We start from the raw sequence: 23,595 nt of genomic DNA, 5'->3' as shown, positions 1-23,595 counted from the left end.
CACACCAAGATTTATGGGATGTAACAAAAGCAATACTAAGAGGGAAATTTATTGAGATTAAAAAGAAGGAATAAAAAAGAATAAAGATTTTAAATACACAATTTAACTTTATATCTCAAGGAGCTAGAAAAAGAACAAACTAAGCCAAAAATTAGCAAAAGGAAAGAAATAACAAAGTTTGGAGCAGAAATCAATGAAATAGAGAATAGGAAATTAATAATAAAAGAATAAAACTAAGAGTTGGTTCTTTCAAAAGATAAACAAAATTGATTAACCCCTAGATAGACTAAAGAGAAAAGAGAGAAGACTCAAATAAATAAAATCAATAATGGAAGAAGAGTCATTACCACTGATGCCACTGAAATAAAAAGGGTAACAACCTACTATGAACAATCATACAACAACAAATTGGATAGCCTAGAAGAAATCGATATACTTCTAGAAACATACAACCTAGGAAGACAGAATCACAAAGATACAGATAATCTAAATAGACCTATAGCATGCAGGTTGAATCAGTAATCAAAAACCTCCTAATAAACCAAAGCCCAACACCAGATGGCTTCACTGGTGAATTCTACCAAAAATTTAAAGAATTGAATGCCAATCCTCAAATTTTTACAAAAGATTGGAAAGAAAGGAACACTTTCACACTCATTTTATGAGGCCAGCATAACCCTGATACCAAAAGCAGACAAAGACACCACATATGAAAAAAAAAAAAAAGGGGAAACTGCAGTCCAGTATCCCTGGTGAATGTAGATGCAAAAATTCTCAGTGAAATACTAGCAAATTGAATCCAACAGCACATTAAAAGGATCATATACCAAAACCAAGTGGAATTTATCCCTGGGATGCAAGGATAGTTCAACATATAAAAATCGATTGATGGGATACATCATATTAACAGGATAAAGGCTAAAAATCACATGATTGTCTCCAGATGCAAAAAAAAAATTTTTTAAGATTTTATTTATTTATTCATGAAATACACGGGCGGGGGGGGGGGGCAGAAACACAGGCAGAGGGAGAAGCAGGCTCATTGTAAGGAGCCCGATGTAGGACTCAATCCCAGATCCCGGGATCACACCCTGAGTTGAAGGCAGATGCTCAATCTCTGCGCCACCCAGGCATCCCACAAAAATGTTTTTAATAAAATTCAACACCATTTCATGATAAAGACTCTCACCAAACTAGGAATAAAAGGAAATGGATTCTCAGTGCCCCTCACCTAGGCACTTGATGAAGATGAGCACTGGGTGCTATACTATATGTTGGGAAATTGAACTTCAATAAAAAATATATATATATATTTTAAAAAAAGGATATTGACTCAATATAATAAAGGCTGTATGTGGAAAGCCCACAGCTAATATCATACTCAATGGTTAAAGTGAGCAAGGCAAGGATGCTCACTTTCACCTTGAGCAAGGCAAGGATGTTCACTTTCACCACTTCCATTCAACATGGCATTGGAAGTACTAGCTAGAGCAAATAGGGAAGAAAAATAAATATAAGGCATCTAAATCAGAAAAAAGGAAGTTGGAGTTGTTTGCAGACAATATTATCTTATATATATATAATACAGAAGACTCCATGAAGAACTGTTAGAATGATAAAATGACTCAGTAAAGTTGCAAGATACAAAATCAACATATGAAAATCAGTTGCATTTCTATACACTAACAACAGACTTTCTGAAAAAGAAAAAGTAAAACAATTTCATTTACAATCGTGCCAAAAAGAATAAAGTGCTTGGGAATAAACTGAATTAAGGAAGTAAAAGATTTCTATACTGAAAACTACAAAACACTGTTGAAAGAAATAGAAGAAAATACAAGCAGAGACATCTCAAGGTTATGGATTTGAAGACTTAATATTGTTGAAAATGTCCATACTATCCAAAGTCATCTACAGATTGAAAGCAATCTCTATTAAAATCTTTATGATGGTATTTACAGCAATAGAAAAAACAATTCTAAAATTCATACAGAACAACAAAAAGAATAGCCAGGTCAACCTTGAGAAAGAAGAACCAAGCTGTAGTCCTCACTTTTCCTGATTTCAACATATATTGCAAAGCTACAATAATCAAACCAGCATGGTACTGGCATAAAGACATATAGGCAAATGGAACAAAATAGAGAATCCAGAAATAAATCTATGCATATATGATTAACTGATCTTTTGACAAATGTACCATGAAAACACAATGAGAAAAGGATAATCTCTTCAACAATGTTGAGAAAACTGGGTGTAAATATGCAGAGTGATTAAACTAGATTCCTATCTTAAGCTATACACAAAAATCAACTCAAAATGATTAAAGACTTAAATGTAAGACCTGAAACCGTAAAATTCCTAGAAGAAACAGTGAAAAGGCTTCATGGCAGTGGTCTTTGTAATAATCATGGATCTGACACAAAAGCACAGGCAGCAAAAGCAAAAATAGAGAAGTGGGGAAAAAAGTAGACAAGTGGGACTACATCAAACTAAAACACTTCTGCACAGCAAAAGAAACAATCAACAGTGAAAAGGCAACATGTGAAAAGGGAAAAATATTTTCAAACCATATACCTGATAAGGGGTTAATCTCCAAAATATATAAGGAACCTCTACAACTGGTACCAAAAAAAACCCAAAAACCCTAATGACCCAATTTAAAAATCGGCTAAGTACTTGAGTAGATATTTCCCCAAAGATGACATATAAATAGCTAATAGGTATATGAAAAAATTCTCAACATCACTAATCATCAGGGAAATGCAAATCAAAACCACAATGAGTTCTCATCCTCACATCTGTCAAGATGGCTATTGTCAAGAAAAAAAAAAGACAAGTGTTGTTGAGGATGTAGAGAAATTGGACACTATTGGTGGAACTGTAAAATGGTGCAGCTGCTATGGAAAACAGTATGAAGCTTCCTCAAAAAATTAAAAATAGAGCTATCATACGATCCAGTAATCCCACTCTGGGTATTTATCTAAAAGACTTGAAATCAGAATATTGAAGAGATATCTGCATTCCAGTATTCAATACATCACTATTCACATTAACCAAAATGTAGAAACAACTTAAATATTCTTTGATGGATGGAGAAAGAAACTATGGCATATACATACATAGAATATTATTCAACCTTAAAAAAGAAATTCTGCAATATGAAACAACATGGATGAGCTTTGAGGGCATTATGCTAAATGAAGTAAGACAGTCAGAGAAAGATAAATACCACATGATTTCAGTAAATGAGGAATCTAAAATAGTCAAATTTGTAGAATGAAAGACTGGAATTAGTGGTTGTCAGGAACCGGGGTAAGGGGAAAACAAGGAGTTGCTAATCAAAAGACCTAATGTTTTAATTAAGAAAGATGAGTAAGTTTTAGAGATTTATAGTACAATATTGTACCTACAGTCAACAGTACTATATCATATAACTAAAAAGTTTGTCAAGAAGGTAGATCTCATGTAAGTGTTCTTACCACAATAAAATAAACTTTTTTGAAGAGACAAAGTAAAATGACATACAAGAATAATTCATTTCTAATAACTTTGTGAGACTGTAAAACAAAAGAAGAGAGAGGGAAGGGAGGGAGGGAAGGAAAAAGGAAAAAGGAAGGAAGGAAAGGATAGGTAAGATATAGCCTAATATCACAGTTATGTGCATCTCTTAAAAAAAAAAAGAAAAAGAAGAAAAAGAAAAAGAAGTCATCTTGGTTCAGGGTCTATAGTCTGACCTGTGTTCCCCCTGGCTGGGGACAATCATCCAGGCCCCTGGTTCTGCAGATGGAGTGCCATCTCTCCAGACTTGGTATTGGCAGGAATCCCTTTTGTTCCCTTTCACTTGGACTTTGGAGAGGTGAGGCATATCTAATCTTGCTTTTCACTCTGGCTTCTGAACCCCAAGGAGGAAAAGTCTTGGTTTCTCAGGCCCCAAATTCACCTTTTGTTCAGGTTCCATATTCATCTCTGAGATGCAGGGATGACAGTTCCCCTATTTGGTCTCCAGGAAATCGTCTGACATCATTGCTCTCCCTGAACCCTCCATAAATTGCTAGGCTGGGGACTGGCTTTCTCTCTCTTGCATAGTTTACATATTCTAACAATCAGGGCTTGCTCCGCCTTTGTTTTAGAATCTTGGAGCCAGGGGCCGCTCTAAGCCCTTTTCCATTTCATCAGTTTGAATCCTTTCCCTGCCCTATTTTTCCACTTCCTGTCCATCATCTTGAGCATTCCTGACTGGCCCAAGATTTGAGTCGAGAAGGTTCCCACTTTCGATGAATGCTGGTGAGGTTTCAGCAGTATGATCTTGAGTGAGTTGCTTAACCTTTGTGAGCCTTGCTTTCTCGTCTGTGAAATGGTTATAAGACCTGCCCTGCTCACTTCACAAGCTGATTATGGGGCTCAGATAACATGAGAAAGTACTTTGAAGTGCCCTACACATGTAAAACTTTGTTTTGTCCTTTCAAAAACAGTGGTTCAAGTTTCTTAAGTGGAGCTTTGAAGTATTAAGTTACTTCCAAGGATCTAACCATGTCAAAGCTACTAGTAGAACTTTTCTACATATTTTCATTCTGTTTCTAAAAACAATCACTTTTTTATGTACTGAAAGGCCATAACTGTAGGTGAAAAAGAAGGCTTCTGTCCACTGTGATATGATTACAATTTAAGGTTTGCTAATACTGGAATTGCAGACCTGTCTTTAACATTGATCAGGTGGTTGATATGATAGATGTGGAGATGTGCCCCACTTTCCCTTTCAAGGAAGGACTTGCTGCCCAGCTGCAGGGAATGAGGTCAGGGTATACCTCAGCTTTGAGAGCCACCTGGCCCAAGGCCACACTCTTCCTCAGGTAGCCCACATCTGCCCTGTGACTAGGTGAGAGGGGGGTGAATGCCAAGTCTATTCTGGCTTGACAAGGGACACTCCAATGGCTAATACTCGATTCAGAGTTCCCCATAGGGTTGGCTGAGACTTTGCAAGACTACACTGAGTTGGACTTCTTCCTCTACCCAATCCTGTTTCCTCTATTTCCTTCACAGATGCTGATCCCTAAAAAACATCTTGCACCCCAAATTCCATCTCAGCATCTGTTCCAGAGAACTCAATCTGTGATAATTGGCTAAGATGCACTGGGGAAGGCAGGATGGATGGGGTGGGGAGGGGCATCTTTATCGCAAGCAAAGCAAATAAAGTACAGAAAAGGTAGAGGGAGAATTTGAAATAGCCCTACTCTACAACTTTGGACAACTCCATGTCTAACAATGATTGAGTGACTCTCAGATATGCACTTATGAGAGGTGGAAAGCTGTTGTTACTTGCCTAACTTACTTAGACCAAAATCTCAGAAGGGAAGCAACATCTATCTTATTCCCAATGCTAGAGATGACTTGATTTGATGATCTCACCTTGAAGTACCAAAAAGTGCAAATATGTGCTGGTTGTCAGACAAAAACTCCAGCTAATATCAAGATTAGCCAAATCATCTAAATGTTAGTCATGGTTCTATTTTTCAACTACCTTTAAATGTGCAATGAAAGAGAAAAATACCATTTTCTAGAACTCAATGTATTCTTATTTCATTTAGAAAGATGGATTTGAAAGCTGAGATTTAGCCGAGTAGAGATCAGAGATAGTTTCTGTAGTGACAGAAGCCACTACAAATCCTAGCAATAAAAGGTGATCTTTGAAAATGAAAATCTGTCATTCATCAACCCAATCTCCCACCTCAACACACACACTTAAAACCCTTAACTAACTTCCCATTGCTCTTATAATAAAGACCTGAGTCCTACAAAGTCCCACCCACAGAGTCTGGCCCCTAACTCAGTCTCCAGCTTCATTTCATTCCCTTTTTTCTCCTTGCTCCCTATGGTCTTTATGCTATAACCACATTGGCCTTCTTATGGTTCCTCAAATAATCCATGGTGCCTCCTGCCGTAAGATCCCACACGTGCTGTCCTCTCTGACTACAACTCTCCCACCCATACCTCCACTTAGTTAACTACTGCTGATCTTCAGATTCCAGTTCAAACACCATGCTTCTTCAGGGAGACCTTCCCTGACCCCATACTCCACATCTAGGATAGATTCCTCAGTTATATGATCTCACAGAATAGCACTCCTTTCCTTCAGATCATCTATCTCACTGTCTCATTTAGAATTATACTCTCACACAATTACTGGGCTAATTCCATCTCCCCACTTAGACCATGGGCTTCAGGAAGGCAGGAATGGTGTCTGGTTTTGCTCTCCATCCTATTCCTTGCTCCTAGTGCAGTTCCTGACAGATAGTAAACACCCAATTTGTTGAATAAATAGACAAATGAATGAGTGTATTAACAAAGAAAAGAAATCTCTGATTTCTTTTTTGTTTGGGGAGCTTGAAGTTTCATGAGGTTAAAACGTAGAAATGTTGAGTTAAAAACCCAACGTGGTTGGGTGGAAGATATATTTGGTGGCAACTATTACAGAGATTTCCTCCCTAACCCCTGGCAAGGAAAAAGGGTGGGGATGGGGAGGGAGGACAGCACCATCAGAACAAGCATACCTGCCAACCTCATTACAGAAAATGATAATACCCAAGATCAGGCCTGAGAGTAAATGAAAATTATTCACTTCACAGTCAGGAGGAAATGCTGTGGAATTAAAGTTGGAGTATATTCTTGAATTGGATGTTTTTCTCCAGGGCCCTAAAGTTTACTAGCTGGAATCATTTTTTCGGAACCATTCCATTTAACCTTTGAAAATGAAGCATCTGTCTTTTAATGGAAAAGCTACTTCTCATTGTAAAGATAGCACGCAATGTTCTTGGCTTCCTTGTTATCCAGAAAAGGAAAGTCAGATATCTCCCTGTGTCCTCACTATATCTTGAACCCCTATGTCAACAAAATAGGCCAGATTAATAGCTAACTTTTTTTTTTAGAATTACTTATTACTAAAAGTACCAGCCCATTCTGAGAAACACTAGGTAGGTAGAGCAGTCTACACAGATGTATCTGCCCCTCAAGGAGTCATGGGAGGCTTAGGAAGCCAGAGATGGAAGGGCCCCAAATAACCAATCTCAAAGCCACTGTATACAGAAAAGAGGCCAAGTTTACCATCCATTGAACACTTTTTTCCTCAAAAAGCATAAAAAAGTGTAATTAGCTAATCAATTTATTAATCTAATATTCCTACTTGGCATAAGCCCCTGCTGTGTCACAATGGAGAGCGGTCCCTTTCCTAAGCATACTATACCCCAACATACTATACCCCAACAAAAGAAGTACCGTCTGGAAGAGCTAAGTTGTTGGTCAGCCGCACAAGGCACAACATGGGTATTGGCAAGTTCAGACAGCCCATAGCCAATAGCACTAATGACCACTGAGCATTTACTACATACCAAGTACTCTACATGTATTTTCTCATTAAATCCTCACAATCTATGAGATAGACATGATTACACTCTCCTTAGAAAAGCTGAGTAAGGGATCCCTGGGTGGCGCAGCGGTTTGGCGCCTGCCTTTGGCCCAGGGCGCGATCCTGGAGACCCGGGATCGAATCCCACGTCAGGCTCCCAGTGCATGGAGCCTGCTTCTCTCCCTCTGCCTATGTCTCTGCCTCTCTCTCTCTGTGACTGTGATAAAATAAATAAAAATTAAAAAAAAAAATTTAAAAAAAAAAAAAAAAAAAAAAAAAAAGAAAAGCTGAGTAACACACCTAAGGCTGCAAGTTTAGAAAGCAGTTTCAAGCTTAGTTCTGTCTGCTTCCAAAGCCCATGCCTATAGCCTCTGAGTCTGCCAGGGCTTGCAGACTTCAGGGAGAGGGAGAATTGAGTGTGGTATGGAAGGCAAGGCTTGATGAAGGACAGGGTTCTGAGATAGGCCAGAAACAGGCACAACTCTGAGATAGGACAGAGAAGGAGGAGAGTCAATGCATGGAGCTGTGGTGGAGCAAGGCTGTAGGGAGAAGACATCGAAGAAAGGGGAAAGAGGACAGAGCAAGGCAGGTTGCTTGGATACGGCCATGCTGGGGAGAGGGGTGAGGACACTGGCCTTGTATGCCGTAACAACTTGCCCCCCCTTCTCCTTTTCAATAAAATATTATATTCCTACACAGAAAGACTTGGAGAGGGAACTAGAAGAAGTGTTGAGTGGAAGAGGAATCTTGCCTTTCCTTTGATCTCTTTCTGCCTCTCTGAGTGCAGCATCCCAGGCATTCCACCTATGCAGCCCAAAGTCAGTGCTACAAACCTTTTAAGTCCTACATCCGAAGAAGGGTAGCATCTTTGCCTGAGGTTGTCAGATAAAGCTTGGCTGACTCCAAATGGAACTGGAACTCCACTCCTTCTACTGACTGTGGAGTCTGAACCAGAGGGGTGGGGGCAAGTGTGTCAGGCTACAGTTACTCTCCCAACCCCTGGACAGGCAGCCTTCCAAGGAAGGTAGTTCCAGTTTGGTAGCACAAGCAGAGTTTCATGCTTAAGCCTTACTACCGCTAGGTACACATCATGTTACATAGACATATATTTACTGTACAGCCTTTTATTCATTCATTTGTTCGTTCACTCATTCAAGAGGTAAATTACTGAATGGTCATTTCAAGTCAGGGACTTGTGCTAGGTATTGGGGGAGATTAGGTCAAGCAATATGCTTGTATATAGCTCCTAACCTCAGGAGCTTAATACTCTGTTATTGCTGGTAGGCTTTGATGACATGATCAGGAAATAGTAATTATAACGAATGCCAGGATAAAGGGAAGCTTAGGAAGCTCCGTGGGACTCCAATTGCTCACACTGCAAGCTGCTTGCCTTGTTCATTTCTGTACCTCACATGTCCATCACTATGCCTGACACACAGCAGGTGCTCAGTAAATTTTCAGTGAATTAAATAAAGATCTTACTGAGCCTGACTCCTAGCGCTGTCTCTCTGTGACTTCTCTCCATTAGTTTAAGCCTGGCATCCTAAGCCTGGATGACATAAGGAAACATGGCATTCTTCAAATAGATCACAATCCGTTAGAATTGGGAGAAACTTGACAAATCTGTCTGTATCGCTTCCATTTCTTCCTAGACATCCTGTCCCCATAGTTGAGGTTCTTCAGGAACCACTTGAAACTGCATGCTTTCCCTAATTCCTCCTCATTCTGAATGCTCTCCTCAGAATATGCAAGTTGGTCAATGTCCCAATTAAAACTCAGGAGTCCAGACCTTGACCCAGAACCATGACAGCTCCAGCTGGCTTGATGGCAGGGGGCCACCTCCTCCTCTGCAATAATGGGCGGTGGAAACCGCGATCTTGGCTTCTGATTAGGGTCTTCCAACACCATGAGGGTCTCCTAGGGGCCTTGGGGCCCCAGGGAGGCAGAGCCATTCTGGGGAAAGATGAGGAACAGAGTGGAGAGGTCCTGTGAGGAGGCTGAAAATTGACTCCGCCTTTGGGGGGATAGTGATCCTTGAGGTACAGGCACCTGAGCTGACAGAAAAGAGGGTGCTGTGAAGGAGTAACTAGGAGGCATGAGTCAACTGCCCCCTCAAGCAAGGAAGGCTCGGTAAGATCCAGAAAGGGCCTGGCCAGAGTCCTAACTCTTCAGCCAGAAAGCACCTCAGGGTCAGTTCAGAGTGGTCTTGGGACACGCTCCAAGCCCTTCAACTGAGCGGTAGCAGAACGGGGTCAGAATCAGGGCTCCTGATTTCTACCCTTGAGCTTTCTCCCCCCCTCACCCCGATGCCTCCTAGGTATGGGTCTCATGGGAGAGTTCTTGGCCTGTCACGTTTTGGGAAATCTCCCTTCAAAAAGGACTCGTGCTTCTCCGGCAGGACAAAGCTACTCTGGTTCTATGGGCGGCCTTTTTAACCCCCCAGTGCCAACCGTCTGTCTCCCTGTCTCCATCCATCCCCTTCCCCGGAAATATCTCATGGGGTTCTCAGCGGCCACGGGATGGGCAGCCTGGGCCCCATCCTCGGGGCAGCGGGCGTATGTCTTGGCGTCTGGGCCTGCTGATCCTTTCCTCCCGAGAGGTCACGGGTCTCCCCCTCAGTCGGCCCCTCCCTCTGCCCGCCTGGGCCACAGCAATGCCCACACGCAGGGCAGGGAGAGAAGGAGGGGACCTGGGTTTGCCCGGCTTGGCGGCCCGGCCCCAGGAGCGAGAGCACGGCCCCCGCCTCCGCCCCCGCCCTCTGCTCTCGCTCCCCCCCCCCCGCCTGTCCCTCCGGGCTGCTCGGCGCCGCCACCGCTGTCCCCAACGCGTCCCGCCAGCCGGGGCAGAGGGCGGCGTGACTCACGGCGCGGCCACCAGCCCACGGCCTGCCCGCCCAGTATAAAGGCCGCCGGGCGAGCCGTGCCCGGGCGAGGCGCGCAGAGCATGGCCGGGGGCGCGCAGCGAGGCCGCGGGGGCGCCGGCTGCGGGCTGCGGGGCGCGCTGGCGGCCGTGGCGCTGCTGGCGGCGCTCAACGCCGCGGGCACGGTGTTCGCGCTGTGCCAGTGGCGCGGGCTGAGCGCGGCGGTGCGGGCGCTGGAGGCCCAGCGGGGCCGCGAGCAGCGCGAGGACCGCGCCCTGCGCGCCTTCCTGGCCGAGCTGAGCCGCGCGCCGCCCCCGCCGCCCCCGCCGCCCCCGGACCCCGCCGGCGCCGCGCGCAACAAGCGCAGCCACGGCGGGGAGCCCGCGCCGCACCTCCGCGCCGAGAGCCACGACATGCTGATGATGATGACCTACTCCATGGTGCCGGTAGGCGGGGGCTCGGCTCCCCGTGGCGCCCCCGCCGGGTGGGCGGCGGGCAGGGCGGGAGAGCGGCCCCGACGGCGCGCGCTCGCCCAGAGGGCGGCGCGGCGGGGGCGGGGGCGGGGGCGGGGGCCGGCACCGGCAGGCCCCGGAGCCCGCAGAGGTCCGTGCGAGGGCGGAGGGGCGAAGGGCTGTGTCCCCGCTCGGGCACCTTTGGGTCTGCAGGTAAATGCAGGTGAGCCCGCGGCGGCGAGCTTGACCGTCTGCGTGCTCACGGCCTGGCGTCAGGAGCCTGGGCGGCTCCGGGCCGCGGAGAGACACTTCGGAGAGCCCAGAGCTCTGCAACAGAAGGAGGCTGCCCCGCTCGGCTAGGGGTCTGGCCTCTCACCTGGCCTCCGACCATCCTCGTGAGGTTGGGTGAAGCGAAGACAGTCAGCCCAGATTTTACCAATCACCTGGAATCTTGGTGCTGCTGATAAAGTTGCTCTTGGGTCTTTTTTTTTTTTTTTTTTTTTTTTAATTTTTATTTATTTATGATAGTCACAGAGAGAGAGAGAGAGGCAGAGACACAGGCAGAGGGAGAAGCAGGCTCCATGCACCGGGAGCCCGACGTGGGATTCGATCCCCGGTCTCCAGGACCGCGCCCTGGGCCAAAGGCAGGCGCCAAACCGCTGCGCCACCCAGGGATCCCCGCTCTTGGGTCTTAAAGCGGTTTCCAGATGGAAGAGATCAAAACAGAGAAATTTCCTTGAAATCCACTGAGGAAGCCCACGTTCTCCTACGGGCTCCAGCGGGTCTATGGAACCCCAGAGATGACCAGTGTGCACTCAGGGGGCGTGGAGCGAGGGAGAGTCCCTAGCTCTTCATTAGATTTTCATTAGAATTGCACTCCCCCAAAACAGGTTTAAGAAACTCTGCTCAAAGTCTTTAAAGCCTCAAAAATCTTTTTTTTTTTTTTTTTTTTTTTTTACAGTTCAAAGTTTGCTTTTGCGGATTTTTAACTCAATAATTATCTAACAATTGCATTTAGATCACCTTGCAGGTCCCCATTCCATTCATTACCCATTTCAACCACAATGATCTTATTTCATTTTATAATGACAAAGATTTCAATTCTGTCACCCCCAAGTCAACTGTGAGCTGTACTTTGGAATCCTAGGTATTCTGAAGATAAACTCACTTAAAGCTTCTGTATCATAGAAGCTTTTAAATATCTTATATGAGCTGAAATGCTTTTACCACTACATCATGGAAATGCGGCATACTGCAAATACATCTTTTCAGAGAGATCAAATTCTCTATTCCTGGCTTCATTTTTTTTTTTTTAACTTGTGTCATCATTTAAAAATCTGGGACCAAGCAAAGAATTTTCAAAAGACCTCTGTAGGGGCACCTGAGTGGCTCAGTTAGTTTAAGCGTCTGCCTTAGGCTCAGGTCATGAACCCAGAGTTCTGGGATTGAGCCCCAGTTGAGCCTGCTTCTCCCGTCTCAGTCTCCCCCTGCTTGCACTCTCTCACTCTGTGTCAAATAAATAAATAAAATCTTAAAAGAAAAAAAAGACTTTTGTAAAATGAAGAAATCTCCTTTCAGGGAATTTATTCTTTCTCTTGGCTCTCTACCATGCATTTTGAGGGTTTTTTGAAACTCTTCAGGAAGGATGCATCTGAGCATCAACATTTTATATTTTTAATCCTGCTTTTAAGGTAGAAGCCTGTGTATTGCAGTCTGTTCCGTCACTAACCCAAGAGAACAGAGAGACCCATTTCTGTGTCAGTCTGAAAGCTGGATTTAACTATCACCACCTGCTCTGTTATAGATCAGAGAGCAGAAACATCACATTTGTCAGGCTGAGAAGCGTTCACAGATTATCATCAACTCACCCCCCATTTCTAATGGATATGCTTTCACCTTATAGCATCATTGAGGGAATTTCCATGCAGATCAGGATAAAGTAGCTGTCAGTATTGCCGGCTTCCCCATTGGGAGTAGTTCTCAAGCAGTAGGCTAGGGGGTCACCTGGAAGCACATTGAAATGCAGATTCCGTGGTCCCACTGTCACACTTACAAAGTGATCATCTCCAGAATTGTCTTCCTTAAGAAGTCGCCTGATCCTCATTCCCCCACCTTTCCACCCCCTTGGTGAGCTTGATACAAGCGATCCAGGTGCCACTTTGAGAAATTGCTGTAGATCACTGCTTCTCTACTTTAATACGTATACGAATATCTTGATGGTCTTGTTCAAATGCAGATTCTGACTCAGAAGGTCTAATTTCAGGCTGGAGATCCCACATACCAGTGCTGCTGGTTTGAGGACCACAATCTGAATAGCATGGTTCAAGAGCAGTAGTTGCACATTGAAATCACATGGGGGGCTCTAACAGGACTGTATGTAGATCCCACCACCAGAGACTGAATTCACTGTTAGAGGTGCGGTCTGGCATGCCTGGACGTTGGCATGCCTTCTTGCTGACAGCAGCATGAAGCATCTTACTCCCACCAGGTCTCTTTTGAGGCCTCTGCTTAAAGCAGAGGAGCCCATTTTATTGCTGAAAGGCTTTTACTTTATTCTAGCAATATTCTCACTCATCTTTGCAAAATTTTCTCCATTTTTCTCAGAATAGAGAATAATTCACACGAGGAAACAGTGTTTTAAAAACCACTTTTTGGGTGCCTGGGTGGCTCTGTTGGTTAAATGTCTGCCTTGGCTGGAGTGGAGATCTCTGGGTCCTGTGACAGAGCCCCACCTCTGGCTCCCTGCTCATCAGGGAGCCTGCTTCTCTCTCTACCCCTCCCCCCCACTCATGCCCCCCCCCTTAAATAAATAAATAAATAAATAAATAAATAAATAAATAAATAATCTTTTTTTTTAAAGCACCTTCAAGGGCACCTCTAGTAGAAAAGTTGCTAAGAGAACTATTTAGTATACATCATGGAGGTCGGTGTGCACACCTCTTATGGCTGAAGTCACACCTTCCCCTACCCTTTTCTACAGCACCAGTAGGTTTGAATGGGGAGGAGATCAGAGGTCCCCCCACTGACAGTCCATGTCCTTAGAAATCTAGGAACAAAGAAATATGTTGTAGGCAGACTAATGTCAGCATTTCAGAAAGTCTTCCCAAAGGCTCATTTATCCAAGATGAACCTCCTCAAGCTTACTGACACTTCAAAGTTCTGTGCTTTGGGCTGAAAGCATATCAGCTCAGCATGGTAATTCTGGTTAGCACATTCTGCCCAGAAACTGGTTGTTAAAAGGGCAGAGTAAGTAGTCATTACCTAAGAACAGTTAGTTCGGTACAAGCAAAAACATTAAATCCTTGAAAGTAAGTGGATACTTTGGAAAAAAGTAGTCAGGGCCCTGGGTACCCCTGAGCTAGACCAACAATAGGAAGCCATCTGCCAGGAACTCCTGCAGGAGAGGGTGCCTCGGTTTACTCCCCACCCCACCTCACCCCAGTCCCGTCTCACTTCTCTTCCCATCAACTGCTTCTTTGTCCCATTCTTCAGGTCTTACACTTACTGATCTTCTGGTAGCCTCGTCATCCTGTCCAAAATCTAGGCCCAAGCTCCCAGTAGGAAAAAGATGTTACTTCTAATGATGTGTGTCTTAAGCTCTGGGTTGATGGGTTGACGATTCACATTTTTTAAAAAATGAAACTCTAAAACTACTAGAGGAAAACATGCGTAAATTCATTTTTAATGTTGGAATGGGGAAATCTGTCTAACAATGTAAATGCCAGAAGCAAAGAGTAAATAAACTTACCTACATTTAAAAAGCACAAAGAACAAACAAACAAACACACATCTCATAAACAAAGGCAAAAGATAAAGCACAAACTGAAAAAAAAAAAAAACATTTGCAGTTCATATCATAGATACAGGGCTAATCTATATATTACTCCTATAATTTTATAAGAAATAAACCCAAGAATTTAATAGGAAAATCAACAGAAATAGGAATCCAATAGGAGAATGGAACATAGTTCTCAGAAAAAGAAGTACAAATGTCTCTAGGTAAACATGTGAGAAAAGATGTCTTGGTTAAAAATGCAAATAACACCTGCCCTGAAAGTTTTTACCTGTTAGAATGACAAAACTACAAAAATGTGACCACATAGTCTCCTGGGGAGGCTGAAGGAAAATAAACATGCTTTTGCATTGCTGTTTTGGACTGCAAAATGGCACAACCCACGTGGAAGGCGATTTGGCTGTACCTAAAAATATTACAAATACATTTACCCTGTAACCCAGCAATCTCACTTGTGGGAATTTATCCTGCACGATATACTTTATCACCTATGAAATGACATATGCGTATATCTGTTGTGGAATATTTGTAAGAACAAAAGAGTATTCACAACCTGTGCTCATTAATACAGAAGTAGTTTAATAATACATCAACCTATGCACTCACTGGAATAGGTAGCTGTAAAATGAGGATGAGGAAGTTCTTTATGTGCTATTATTGGAATAATCCCTAGGATATATTTTAAGTAAAGAAAGCAAGACAGAAAAAAATATATATTGTATTACCTCGTGTAAGGAAGAAGTGGAAAAATAAGTGACGATGTTAACAAAAGTGCTTTATTAATAAAGGAGGGTGGGGATAAGTTGGGAACGAGCCTCTCACTATATAGCTTTGTATATTATTTTGACTTTTGAACCGAGTGATTGTGTTAGTCTATCTGTGAGTAAAAAGGCCATGACCACAAGGTTACATGGCTGCTGCCCCTGGCCTGCCCCCGGCCTGGGGGGCCGTAGGGCATAGCAGAGGCTGGCCTGGCCTGAAATTCATGCGCTGTGTCTAAGGGGAGGCCCTCACCGATTGTTGCTGTACAAGAGCAAGAGCTCAGTGTGCCTGGTCTTTTGATTTTTTTTTTTTTCAAGAGAAGTTAAAAAATCTGACTTTTTATGCGAAATCTCTTGGCTTTGAAATATTGACAAAAATTCCCGCAAAAATGTGTTTAACTGGCTAACTGTGTTGGCCAAACAACACTCGCATTGTTGGGGACCATGTTAGGACTACCAAGCTTAGTTTCCAGCAGTCTCATCTTATAATCATGAGTGGTTTTGAACAAAAATGGCTTTATTTAGCTCCACCACGCCCCCCTGCCCCCATGTCTTTCCCACCCTGGTTGTGCAAGGATACTAGTAACTGTGCCATTGTTATTGTTGGTTGAGTGAGATGGGTTTCTTTGTGTGCTTGGTTTGGTTTGGGTTTTGTTTTGGTTTTTGGCTGTTTCTAAAACTCAACTCCACCTTCAGTGGATGAAGATTTCCCGGCACTGTTGCTTTTCAAAGGCATATGCTCTAGTTCTGAGGATGGTTCTCAAGGAGGAGAGGCCGGCTGTGTCGAGCTGTATAACGCATTCTTGTAACAAGTGGAGCTTTTTGTGATGACTGCAGTGAGGTACACTTATACGGATCTATACATTATCTTCTTTATAGGGGGAAAATCACATTACCTGTAGTCACAGCTCCTGTTTCCATGGATGCTATACTTCCTTGAAAGCCCTAGATTGGCTGTGTCAGGGTTCACCTCCTTTTCCTACCTCTTGGAGTGAGTCAACTTCCAGAAGATTTAAAAGTTGAGGATTCAGACCAGGAGTCAACAAACTACGCCCTCTAGCCAGATCAAGTCGGCCACTTGATTTTGTACAGCCCACAGAGTAAAAATGATTTACATTTGTAAAGGGCTGGGGGGAGGGAAATCAAAAGAAGGATAATATTTCGTGACACACAAACATTATGTGTAATTCAAATTTTAGCAATCGTAATAAGGTTTTGTTGGAATACCACTATGCCCGTTCACATATTGCCTGTGACTACTTTCACATGACAACAGCAGGACTGAGTAGTTGAAACATAAACCATATGGCCCACAAAGCCTAAAATATTTTCCTTTTGGCCCTTTACAGAATAAGCTTGCCAACTCCTCATTAGACAGTGGTCCACTGGAGCAGAGGAGATACTAGGAGTTGTTCCTTTGGAGAACCTAAGCAACTAAATCAGGGTTGTTCTAGGATTGGGCTAACCCTGTTTTTTTGTTTGTTTGTTTTGTTGGAGTTTTTTTTTTTTTTTTTAAAGCTTGAGGGTAAAATTTAGTGGTTTATAGTTGCATATTATACTGTAACACCCAGTGCTCATCACGGTAAGTGTACTCCTTAATTCCCAGCACCTATTTACACATCCCCCAACCTGCTTCCCCTCCAGCAACTCTCAGTTTGTTTCCTAGAGTTAAGAATGCCTTATGGTTTGCCTCCCTTCCTGTTATTATCTTTTATTTCCTTCACTTCTCCTGTGTTCATCAGTTTTGTTTCTTAAATTCCACACATGAGTGAAATCATATGGTATTTGCCTTTCTTTGACTGATTTATTTCCCGTAACATAATACCCTTTAGTTCTATCCATGTCATTGCAAATGGCATGATTTCATTCTTTTTGATGGCTGAGTAATATTCGTGTGTGTGTGTGTGTGTGTGTGTGTGTTTGTGTGTATACCACATCCTCTTTATTCATTTATCTTTTGATGGACATCTGGACTCTTTCCATATTTTGGCTATTGTGGACATTGCTACTGTAAACGTTGGAGTGCATGCACCCCTTCGAATCAAAATTTTTGTATCCTTTGGATAAACACCTGGTAGTGAAATTGCTGGGTTGTAGGGTAGTTCTATTTTTAACTTTTTGAGGAGCTTCCATACTGTTTTCCAGAGTGGCTGCCCCAGGTTGCATTCCCACCAATAGTATAAGAGGGTTTCTCCACATCCTTGACAATGTCTGATGTTTCCTGAGTTGTTAATTTTAGCCATTCTGACAGGGTTTTAAGACATCTTCCAAGGAGACAGAATCTAGGATGGAGCTGACCCAACGAGCAGTCTCACCCTGGATGGGGGTTGCAGGGCCAAGCTGGTCCTCAGGCCTTTTGCTCCTTCTAGGCCAGCTCCCCAAGTCAAGAGCAGTTATGTTAGGCTCTTAACCACTGTTAATCCCATGTTTAAGCCTTGTTTCAAACCGCATCATTCCCTTCAATTGGAAGGGGGAGTTTTATACCCGATTAGGTCCTATGGACCCTGAAGAGAGATTAGAGGCCTGATGAGAAGAACAAGAAAAGACACAAACCCACATGTCATGCCTGAGAGACATGTTTCCGTGGCCTTTTGCATAGCTGCATGTGCACGTGGGCACTTGGGATGTCACATCTGACACTGTGGTTGGTTCGCCTGTCAGAAGTCCTTTCTGAGTGCCAATTAAGGGTGAGAGAGAACTTGAAGCTACATGCCTGCTAAGATTGTATCTGGTGTTGGTACTGTGAACACATCCATAAACTTAACTCATGATGGCATGTTGAGGAAGACAGGTGAGAGCTAGCTCCTTAGTTACATCCTTCAGACACTTTATCAAAATACATTTTACATACATGCAAATAAAACATTCAATGTAGATATACAGTGGTCATGATTCTCTAAGGATGTATGTGAAAGACAAGTGTGCCGAGACTGAGCATCTGGACCCATGGAAACAGGGCAGTTGTGTTGACATGAATGGCATTAAGCCATTCGGACCTACTCCCAGATCCTAGAGCTATTAAAAAGCCCTTAGTCTCTTTCTAGCCAAAGCATTAGAGGTAAGAGAAGCAGGAACAAGCCTGCTAAGCGTCTACAACCCAAACAGGATGGACCTTCTGGGACCTAGTCAGTTGTCCCCTCTCTCTATGTCCTGCCTTTCCTTCAACCTATACTGCCTCTATGCCAGCGATAAAAAAGAATTTTTTTCCCTTTGGAACTCAAAGCCACATGCCCCCTGGAACAGTGCCACTCTACTCTGGGGAGACAGCAGAACCCCCAGACCAGCCTGTCATTTATAGGCATTGCCCACTAGACTACAGACTGAGAGATCCTTGAGCAGAGGGCCCTTTCTGGGTGAGTTCCAGAACAACTTCTCAAATCATGAGTCTTCCAATGCCAAGAGATTGTTTATCCCTCCTCCTCCAAATGCCCTTTTCCTAGGATCCTCTCTATGACTGGCCCAGGCTCACCTCCATGTGGTACTCCTGCCACCTTCAGTCATTGTGTGCCTGCCCTAATTTGAGGCACCTGGGATTCCTTCCTCACTCTTAGGTTCCCAGCCAAATTCTCTCTCCCTGATGCTTCCCTGAGTATGTTGTGCTGGTGAGCAGTGTGGACAAGGGAGTTTGATGAATTCACATCCTGGGCTCACAGATTTGTAGCTGGGCGACCTTGCACAAGTCTTTTAACTTCTCCAAACTTCAGTTTCCTCATCTGTAAGATTGAGATAATAGCGTTCACTTCATAGTGTCCCTAGCAGGCTTAAGGGAAATGTTGGTAAAGTATAGCACCTGATAGAGTCAGGTTCCCAGTAACTATTCATTATTACTGTTAATGAAGATTTTTTCACTATTACTTTATCATTAGTCCTTCTTGCCCCATTATCTCAGCATCTTGTTTCTGGCTTCATTCTTTATTGCCAGTTCCTTCAGAATGCCAAGTTGTCTGTTCCTATGTGCTTCTAACAGCTGCTGCTTGGGGATAGTGTTTGGTCTCTTGACACCAGATTGACATCACACCAGCTTAAATCATCTTGTCATGAAAGCAAAATAGAGTTAGCCTTGATGTGGTAATAGGGCTTCTTGAGCTGGTCAGGATTTCCTGGGCCCCCACCCCTTCTACACAGCCACTGATGACAAGGTTTGATGCCCACTGAAAGGGAGTCAGCTTGATCTCCTTTCTGACTGACTTAACTGGTTACTGTTGGTGGCAGTCCTTAAAAAATGTTTTGGATGCTTTCATTTGGAAAATTGACAAAATGTGAGTGGAAGACAGAGCAAAAACAACTTCTAAGAAAGAAGAACAATTTACTTCTTAGGGGTGGCAGGTTCTCCAGGATATGATTACCTGCGGGGGAACTATCAGAACGGGCTTCAGATCTGACAAAACACACTTATCTGGAAAAAAAAAATGTATTTTTTTTTCCTCTACATTCCTCAAACTCACCCCTCCCTGCTCCCATAAAAGAAATCCTTGGCCAAATCTAGTTGACATTCAAGCTTAATTTACATGCATTTTATCTGCAGACTAAAGGTCATGTTGTGTGAAATAAGCTGAAGCTTTTAGGTTGTGATTCTGCTACAAAGACAGCATTTTTCAGCCCATCAATTGCTTTTATATAGCTCTTTGGGTTCTAACAGCTCTATATTTTAAGTAGATATAATTTACTTCTAGTTTAACTAAGGTTCAAGCCACAATTTTCTTTACTGAAAGGTAGAGTTAAAATAACAAGGCCAACTAAAGACTGTTCAAAATGCAATTTGTGGAGTTTGTTCTGAATGCAATAGGTAGAGTAACCTTTCATCTGCCATTCAGAAAGTTTCCTGTGCTCAACCAAAGTGCTGGGAACTTTCCAGACCTTGCCTGGTCTGTATGCAAAAACTGTGAAGTATTTGAGAAAAAATTGTAGATAACTATACCCAAGCCAAAATGATGACTTGCAAGTGCAAAATAATTCCCCAGTTTTTCAGTAACTTAATGGGTGAGTAGTAGAGTCTAGATTTATTTTCACTCAGAGGTGGAAAATGCCCTCTCCCTCTAGGCCACACTTGAGGATGTTGGAATCAATCCCTCTGAACAGGGAGACCTTTAGAGAAAAATCCTTTGCAGTGAGCTAGGTGATGAGCATCAGGGCAGTCAAGAAGAGAGAAAATCGATTCTCACTAAAGTGATGAAGGAAGGTTTCATGGAGGAGACAGAACATGAAGTGGGCAGTGTAGAGTTGGTAAGATTTGGGGAGGCAAGGAGAGTGAGTCATATCAAGGGCAGGTAACAACTTACACCACGCTTGAGGGACTAGGATAACAATGGTACCAGGCTGGAAGAGCAAGGAATCAAGATCTTCCTGCACTGGGAAGTTTGGGCTAGGGAGAAGGGAGTTCCTTAAATTTACACTTTTGAGAAGTTGAGAATGAATCTGATGGGTAATGAGGAGCATTGTAGATCAGGAAGGAGTCATGGAGAAAATGATTTCGTAGGACTACTCTGGTAGTGTGGTGCAGGACAGGCAGGGGAGAGACCAGAGGCAAGAAGAGAGTTAGGAAGTTATTGCCTTAGTCCAGGCAAGAAAGAATTCATGTCTGGTTTAGGTGATGGCATCAGAAATGAAGAAGATGTATATCCTACAAATACCAAGACAGAAGAATGAATTGAACGGCTAACTAATTGGGTATAAGAAAGAGAAAGGAACCATCTGGTCCAGATCCATCCAACACTGAGGAGGGTGAAGGCATCACAGGCAAAATTGAGTAAACACCCAAAGAGGTTAATTTAGAAGTGAGGAGGCTAACGGGGCACCTGGGTGGCTCATTCAGTTAAGCGTCTGACTCTTGATCATGATCTTGAAGTCATGATCTCAGAGTTATGAGACTGAGCCCTGCATCGGGCTCCACAGTGGGTGTAGAGCCTGCTTGATATTCTTCTCTCTCTTCCTCTCCCTCTCCCTATGCCCCTCCCCACCCTCTAAAAACATTTTTTTAAATTTTTAAATGAGGATGCAGAATTTGAGACTGAAAAGAGAGGGGGAAAAAAGAAGGAAGGGAAACTGAAGAAAGAAAGAGCATTTAGGGAAAGGAAAATATCCTCCTTCCCAAAGCTCTGTCTTTGCTGTGTGAGAGAGAGGTCTTTATGAATCTAAAAAGTAAAAGGCAGACCCAAAACCTTTATAGTGAGTGCTAGAATCATCCTATGTGTTTACTCCTGGCTCCCTTTTAGGTATGTGGCCTTGGACAGGTCAACTTCTCTGTGCCTCAGTTCTCTCATCCTTAAGAAGGCAAGGTGCCTGGTTGACTCAGTCGGTTAATGTCTGCCTTTGGCTCACATTATGATCCCAGGCTGCTGGGACTGAGCTGGCATCTGGCTCCCTGCTCATCAGGGAGTGTTCTTCCCTCTCCTTCTGCCTGCCACTCCCCTTGCTTGTGTGCTCCCGCTCACTCTCTCTCACCCTCCTCTCTCTCTCTCTCTCTCTCTGTCACATAAGTAAATAAAATCTTTTAAATAAATTTTACTTATTTATTCATGAGAGACACAGAGAAAGAGAGGCAGAGACACAGGCAGAGGGAGAAGCAGGTTCCCCACAGGGAGCCCGATGTGGGACTCCATCCCTGGACCCAGGATGGCTCACTCCCTGAGCCAAAGGCAGACGCTCAACCACTGAGCTACCCAGGCGTCCCAATAAATAAAATCTTAAAAAAAGAAATAGGCAGCAAGGATAGCAGTGTCTATCTTAGGTGTTACCATAAGGATTCAATTCAGGAATCCATGTGAAGTCCTCAGTATGATGCCTACAACTCAGAATGTTAGCTTATTATTATTGATATTTTAGTATTTCTCAAATGCTTCCTTTGTGCTTCAGAGAATTTTGAAACCTTACAATAAAAACAATGCAGATTGAATCAACAGAATTTGCCGGAGAAAGGGCAGATCCCAGATGACTCTAAAGTTTGGAATCTCAGGTGATTGGGGAAACGCACAGATCTCTAGAAAGAATGCTGTTTCCTAGATAGTTATTTTTCTGTTTATTGGGCCCAAAAAGGAAAAAATATAGATTTTAGATATTTAGGGAATTTGATTATGAGCATAATTTACAAATATCTTAATTCATGTCCAATGTGAACTCACGCATTCATTCTTTCAATGACCAAAATGTTTTGAACCCCATCGGAGCAGCATGTTTGTCAGACCAATTGTCCCATCCAGCCAGTGTTCTGAGGCTAACAGCGTCGATAATCATTTTGTGGGTAAACATCTCACCCCTAAGGACGTCCTCCAAATGTTTTCTGGAGTAACCACTTATAGTTATTCCCTGATACAAGGAGGAGGAAGGAGGGGGCTGAGCAAGGAGTAGGTTGACAAAACATCTTCACAAATGCTTTTGCTATGTACAAAGAATGCCGCAGGGCAGAGTTTTTGGGTTAAGGGTTTAATTCCACCAACACAGACAAATTACTTGCTATGGTATGTATACTTTTCCAACTATAAGGTAAGGATAAGAATGCTTAGATAAAAATCAGAAATTATCTGAAGATGCTTGTTGAAAGGAACAATGTGAGCACAAAATATTGTTATTAACAGTTGGTGAAAGATTATTCCAATAGCACTCATGCTTCAGAAAACCCTATTAGAAGCCAGCAGGAGACAAGTGATTCTCAGCTCACTTCAAAACACTCATCTTTTCCTTCCCTAACTCCTTCTGCACTTATTTGTCTATATCACACAAACTAAAACTATGTACAGTTTTGGTCTACAATTTGTCACCTCTAGTCACTTTGTCCCTTTAAATACATCTCACCGTTCTTTGCTATGCCTCGAGTGAGGTAGTTGATGAATACTTCTTTACTGATGAATTCATCCACAACTCAACAAGTGCAAATCTAAAGTAAGGTATCTGTCAGTTTCTGAATTTGCTTTCTTGCCTTGCTAAGAGTTTTGAAGGTGGGTCCTGGAACATTTTTAAAATTCCTTCCTCAGAATTCATGCTACCCACCAAATAAGAGATGGTATCAGGAACTGGTACGACTTAGAGGCCTACTCTGCCTGTCAGAGATTCATTCATTCAGTATGTGGTTACTGAGCACCTACTATGTCCCAGGCACAATTGTGAGTGCATGAGAAACAGCTGGAATAAAGCATACAAATCCCCTTTCTCTTGGACTTTATGTTCTGGAAGGGAAGGATAGGCAAAAACCAAAGCACATAATTACCTATGGTATTAGAAGGTGATAAGTGCTATGGAAAATGATAATCAGGGCAGCCCCGGTGGCTTAGCGGTTTAGTGCCGCCTTCTGCTCAGGGTGTGATCCTGGAGACCGGGGATCAAGTCCCACGTTG

At 43.2% G+C, this 23,595-nt stretch overlaps 2 protein-coding genes across 2 annotated transcripts in view; one reads left to right on the top strand and one right to left on the bottom strand.

The window, feature by feature from the left end:
- The window catches only part of LOC121484563 (aromatase), a 151,747-nt gene that overhangs the window by 119,011 nt on the left and 9,141 nt on the right, over positions 1-23,595 (bottom strand). The window lies entirely within an intron of this gene.
- GLDN (gliomedin) overlaps positions 10,194-23,595 on the top strand; it is a 63,249-nt gene continuing 49,847 nt past the window's right edge. Inside the window, exon 1 of the mRNA XM_041743968.1 lies at positions 10,194-10,708. Coding sequence (XP_041599902.1) covers positions 10,346-10,708 — 363 coding nt within the window. The 5' untranslated portion in view covers positions 10,194-10,345. The remainder of the gene's footprint in view (positions 10,709-23,595) is intronic.

Source organism: Vulpes lagopus, chromosome 2 (genome assembly GCF_018345385.1).
Source record: "Vulpes lagopus strain Blue_001 chromosome 2, ASM1834538v1, whole genome shotgun sequence".
NCBI lineage: Eukaryota > Metazoa > Chordata > Mammalia > Carnivora > Canidae > Vulpes > Vulpes lagopus.
This window is presented reverse-complemented; position numbering and strand designations above follow the sequence as displayed.